This window comes from Galeopterus variegatus, unplaced genomic scaffold, assembly GCF_000696425.1.
Source record: "Galeopterus variegatus unplaced genomic scaffold, G_variegatus-3.0.2 Scaffold16113, whole genome shotgun sequence".
In the NCBI taxonomy this organism is placed as follows: domain Eukaryota; kingdom Metazoa; phylum Chordata; class Mammalia; order Dermoptera; family Cynocephalidae; genus Galeopterus; species Galeopterus variegatus.
Window position 1 is genome coordinate 4,481 of NW_007742224.1, and position 5,374 is coordinate 9,854.

The 5,374-nt window shown below is 57.4% G+C and overlaps 1 protein-coding gene across 1 annotated transcript in view; it reads right to left on the bottom strand.

Moving 5' to 3' along the window:
- Positions 1–2,014: 2,014 nt before the first annotated feature.
- The window catches only part of LOC103582407 (NUT family member 2D-like), a gene marked incomplete at its 5' end in the record, with an annotated part of 4,776 nt that continues 1,416 nt past the window's right edge, over positions 2,015–5,374 (bottom strand). The window contains 6 exon segments of the mRNA XM_008564010.1: positions 2,015–2,398; positions 2,401–2,439; positions 2,987–3,103; positions 3,362–3,633; positions 4,092–4,231; positions 5,195–5,323. Of these exon segments, the coding sequence (XP_008562232.1) occupies positions 2,015–2,398; positions 2,401–2,439; positions 2,987–3,103; positions 3,362–3,633; positions 4,092–4,231; positions 5,195–5,323 (1,081 nt within the window).

A 5,374-nucleotide genomic window follows, 5' to 3' on the forward strand; every position in this document is an offset into this window, starting at 1 on the left:
GGGGGAAAGTTGTGGGTCCCGCTGCACACTGCTGTCTGGGCCAGCACACGGGGATCCAGCACTGCCAGGATCAGTGTCCAGGATAGGAGGATAGGGAATGTCCTGGTCTCACCCAGCCAGTTCTGATGACTCCCACAGGGTCCCAGTGTTGTAAGTCTGCTTGTGCCATTGACATTTCTGAGGCTGTCCTTCTGCACTTTAATGAGGAGAAGAATCTGTGTTTGCAGAGTTTTATATGAGCAGATTGCAAGAGGCAGGAGAAATTTACCATGACCAATCCCTCTATTTGTGTTTTGAGGAACATTAGGATTCTGTATTCACCTTGGGTATTTCTCTGTTGTTTGTGTTTGTTGCCAGGGAACATCTTTTAAGTCACCATACACGTTTACAAGTTCCCCCGATGCAACTCCCTTAAACTTTGGAATGAACTAAGACATTTTAAAGGAAGGATTATGGTATGAGAGGGGGAACTGGCTCTTCAAAGAACCAAGATGAGTGTGGGAAATGAACCATCAGCAGTACAGCCTTAATCACAATACATCTGACTACAATGAACTCAAAGAGCACAGATTGGCACATAAAGCATTCTCGATGACATCAGAGCTCAGAATTCAGTAAACGGCTCAGTAAGTACCTAACAGCAGATATGCTAAGGCAGTGGGGACTCTTGAGAGTGTGTGTAGGGTGAGGGTCCTGACAGGTCATGGGAGCTCCCAAGGGGGGACTTGCCAAGCTCTTTTGTTTACAGCCCAGAATCTCCACACAAGTACTTTGGGAGGTTGCAGGAAGGCTTTAGCGTTCCACAGTGTCTTGATTGTCACCCCTCTCCCAGTGTCCCCTTTGCCATGAGCCTCCTGTGAGACCTGTGCCCAGGCTGGCCAGTGATTGACTGATGAGCAGATGCAGAAGACTGGAGACAAAGGCTCCAATCTTTGCTCGCCACATTTTCCTCAGGGCCTGATGTGTGTGCTGAGCTGGACAGCAGGGACATTGGTGGGTGCACATGAGGATGACACCAGTGAGGACCTGCATGACATGATCAGAAAGGTTCTGGGCTAACGGACAAAGGTGTGCAGCTTCACACCACACCATCTTAATCTAGTAAAGGTCTGAGCCCTTCTGTAATGTGGAGACCTACGTGGGAATAGGAGGGGCAACAGCCAGGTGACCCACTGGTAAGAGTTAACTTCCTTCACCCTTCACAAAGGCCCAGGGGCAGGTGGGACGTGGATGCTGCCCACGTGGTACAGGGGAGGAAAGCTGCAGAGGAGCATCTGGGGGCTGAGCCAGGCCACCGTGGTGCTGGATGGCTTTGCCCACCTGCCATTGTTGCTGGGCCCACCCACCTTCTGACCACAGCTGTGCATGTGGGGGCCAACACCCTGTTAGTCAGGGACCTCACCCGGGTCCTGGGGCAGGAGTCAGATCTTAGAACCTAGAGAAGAAGGGGTTGGTCAAGCACCTGTGGGTCTTTGGAGCCTGGCCCCTTCCGGATCCTTCTTTCCTCACAGGCTTGTCTCCACTTAGTGGCACAGATGTGAGAACAGAGGCGGCAGTCCCCGGACACTTCCCAACAATACCACCTTTATTCACACTTATATACAACTCCCTTTACATACAATGCCCCCAACATACCTCCCCACCTAGGCCTCTCAAGACCCCCACGGTAACCCCCATCCAGGCCCCACCCCTCCCCAACTCCGCACACACTCTCCCCACCCTAACCTACCATCCTGCCTCCCCCACCCTTACCCATGGCTGAGCATCAGCTGGGTCAGTACTCGCTGGGGGGGCTTGGGCTCCGTGAGGCTACAGGATGCAGTGAGGGTCAAATCCAGTCCAGAGGGGCTGGCACTTGAGAGGCCGGCCCACAGCCCCTCTGGCTGCAGTGCTGCTGCTTCTTACTCCCAGATACCAGTGGGTCGCCCCTTCTCTTTTGAGGATGTGAAGATTGAGCCAGCCCCAGAGCCGGGACAGGGCTCAGGGACAGCCCCCAGGGCAGCAGGCTGTGCTGCTAGGTCAGGAGGAAGCCCAGGCTGGGGAGGTCCTCCTCCTCCTCACTGGAGCCGACTGCTGGGCCCCACTCAGGCATGACAGGACAGGCTCCCCTGTGACCAGGCGAGGAGGGTCTGTGGCCCTGGGGTGGGGAGCTGGGCCGGGTGGCCCTCGGCATGGGCTACTCCTGACAGCCAGGCCAGAGGTTACGCTCCTTGTGCCTGGGCAGGTTGGTGTTGGCTCTGCTGCGCCATGGAGGGTCCTGGGAAGCCAGCTGTGCTGGGCAGCTTTCTACACTGACCCGTACTTGGGGGCCATGGTCATTTCTCTCTGCTCCTTGGCCAGCTGCAGTCTTAGGACTTGAGTCCAGTTGGGGTGTGCCATGACCTGTGGCGGCCGCACACCTCCTGCATCATTCAGGACCAGGAGGTGCTTCTCCACCGACTGGGGGGAGCAAAGCGACCCTCACTGGCTCTTCCCCAGGTGTGGGGAGGGGCTGGCAGGGTGGTGGAGACCCTGAATTTGGGCAGGAGGTGGGAAGGTAAGAGGACACTTGGCTTGGTATCAGAGCCAGGGACTATGGCTGTGCCGTGCCCTGCTGGGCCTCCTTCCAGCTTCGCCCCCTGCCCTCTCTCCCTGGCTCTGTCCTCTCCTTCCTGCTCTTCTGCACCTGCTCCTCCCACCCCGGGCAGCTCCCCTCAGGATGCCACGCACCCCCAGCAGGGTGACAGTAGACAAAATCACGTGGGCTTCAAGGGCAGGGGTCACCTTTTTCTCTGGTCTATCTGGTGTCCTTCCCTTTCCTGGGTGATCTGGTGTCCCTTTCTCCCCTGGGTGATTTGGTGTCCTTCCCTCCCCAGGTGACCTGGTGTCCTTCCCTTTCCTGGGTGATCTGGTGTCCCTTTCTCCCCTGGGTGATTTGGTGTCCTTCCCTCCCCAGGTGACCTGGTGTCCTTCCCTCTCCTGGGTGTCCCTGACTCTCTTGTGTTACCTGTGCTAGGATGAGTCCTTCTTCCTGCTCCAGCTTCTGTGTTAGAGACAATGGATCCAATTTGGGGTCTGGGGAAAGCAAATCTGCCAGGAATTGGGGGTGGATGGTGGCCTCCACCTGGAGCAGGAGGAAAGGAGCGTGAGTGTTTTTGGCAGGGAGTGAACTACAGCCAGGGGGACCTGAAGGAGAAGCAGAAGGCAGTGCCTGTCTCTTTCCTGTCCACACAGCAGGGTTGTTTTAACTCATGGCCACCAGCAGCTACACACACATACACACACACACTGCTCAGTAGCTGAGGAAGAATACAGCTGAATTCGAAGGGTCTGGGACTGCCATTCCTCACCCTCCCCACACCACGGCTCCAGGCCAGCCCACCTTGGCAGTGAAGTCTTCCTGGGAGCACAGCTTATCAGTGTAGCTCAGGAGACCTGGGTCTGGGTAAAGCCCGTCCTCCTCCTGCGTCTGCCCCAGATCACTCTCCTCCTGATTTGCATCAGGCCCCAGCAGTGCCTCCATGATGTCCACACACTCCTGGTCAGCTTCTGGCAGGATCTCCTTAGGCGCCTTGGCCTGGGGTGGCTGCTGGGGTCTGAATGGTGGCAGGCGAGTGTATGGTGCCCTGTGGCCAGCCTTCCTGGGAGCACACCCTAGGACAGGAGGGAGGACAGGTGCATGGCTGGGCCGCAGCGGCCACTTCCATCCACACTGAGGAAGGGCAGGACTGGGGGACATGAAATGGGTCCAGGCTGGACCTCAGGCTCCGTGGGAGGATACGCTACAGGAGGTGGGTCATCTGAGACCGAGTTACCTGGGAAGACTTTGGAGCCACTGAGATTCTGGGTCCTCTCCCTACCCACCTCCACTTCCTGGAAAGACTGTATGTTGGGTCCTATACATGGGAGGCAAAGACCAGCTATGAAACTACTGGACCAGACCAATACCTAGTTCCTGACTCAGGACAGTGGAACCCCAGGCTCTCGCTGGCTGCACTCTCTGAAAGAGCAAGTGCCCTCCATTGTCGGAAAAGGACAGGGTGAGGGAATAAGCCTCCTCTGACCCCCTTATGCCTTTGCCATAGGCTCCTGTGGGAATATGGTTGCCGTACCTGGCTGTGGCACAATGTTGGGGGCTGGTGGCCCTGGAGGAGCAAGCTTCAGTGGGGCTGGAGGAGGCAGGCCATGGGGCCCCTTCATGCACTGCAGCTTCTGGAGCTGCATCTCCTCCTCAGCCTCAAACTCCATGAACCTGGCGGGGAGACGGAGAGCCATAGCCATGCTGAGAGGGAGGCCTGGCCAGGGATGGGGGAGGAAGTGCTTTGGGTGGGCTGCACCCATCCCAGGGGGAGCTACTCCCAGGGCAGAAGCACAGTTGCAGGGATACACTAGCTCACCTACGCCTGCACGGCAGACAGCAGCCAGGGGGGCTTCCTGAATCAAGGCCTACGTGACCCAGGCATGGCCCTCAGGGGACCCTGCTCCTGTCCCTGCCCAGGGCCACGCAGAAGCACTGACAGGCAGAAGCTGGGTCAGGGATTTGACTGATCACGTGTGACATCAGGAACGCTTGCCCAGATCCAGAAATCCTGCATTGGTACTGTGAGCCCCTTACAATAGCCTGGGAGAGAAGGGCCCAGGAGATGTGGGAGGAAGTGGGAGCTAAGCTGAGAGGAGAGGGTGTATTTTCTCTGAAGGTGGTTCGTGTTAATGGAGTAGATTGTCATGCAGCAAAGACAGGGAGGCCAGAGACGTGTCCTAGGTGTGTGAGATGCTGGCTTCCCCTGCCCAAGCTCTTCTACTCCAGTCCATTCTGGGATAACAGGTGACCCATTTCTGGCCACTTTTCTTCAGGAGGGGTTGTCCCAATTTTGTCACTGGTCACAAAGTACACTTCTGCAGGGTTCCCACCACTGGAGCCGATCCCCACTTGAATGTGCTGGTTACTCTTCCCCGCCCTTATTTCAGCGTCAGGGCAGGGGTAGACCTGAGGTCAGGGCAGGGCAGAGCTTCCAGGGTGAGTAGGAGAGAGAAGCCCGAGCACCCAGGTGGATGGAGAGCTTCCCTGGGTTGTTAGGGCCCCATGGAGGGGCTGGATCTAGTGGATCCCCCTCCTCATGGCATCCCTGCTGACCAGCCTACCACACCAGCCCAGCCCCTGTCACCCACCCTCAGCCCACCCCACAGCCCCTCAGGCCCAGCATCCCTGACTCACTTTGCTGCCATGTTGTAATAGATCATGCGGTCATAGTTGCTTGTGCCCTGCCATTCCTGCCTGGCCCGCCGCACTCCCTCCTCCAGGCTCATGGTGGGCTTCAGCCGGGCCAGGGATCGAAGCACTGGGCTGTAAGCCCTCAGGGTCAGTCACAGTGCACTTGCCCACCTTCCGTCCCAG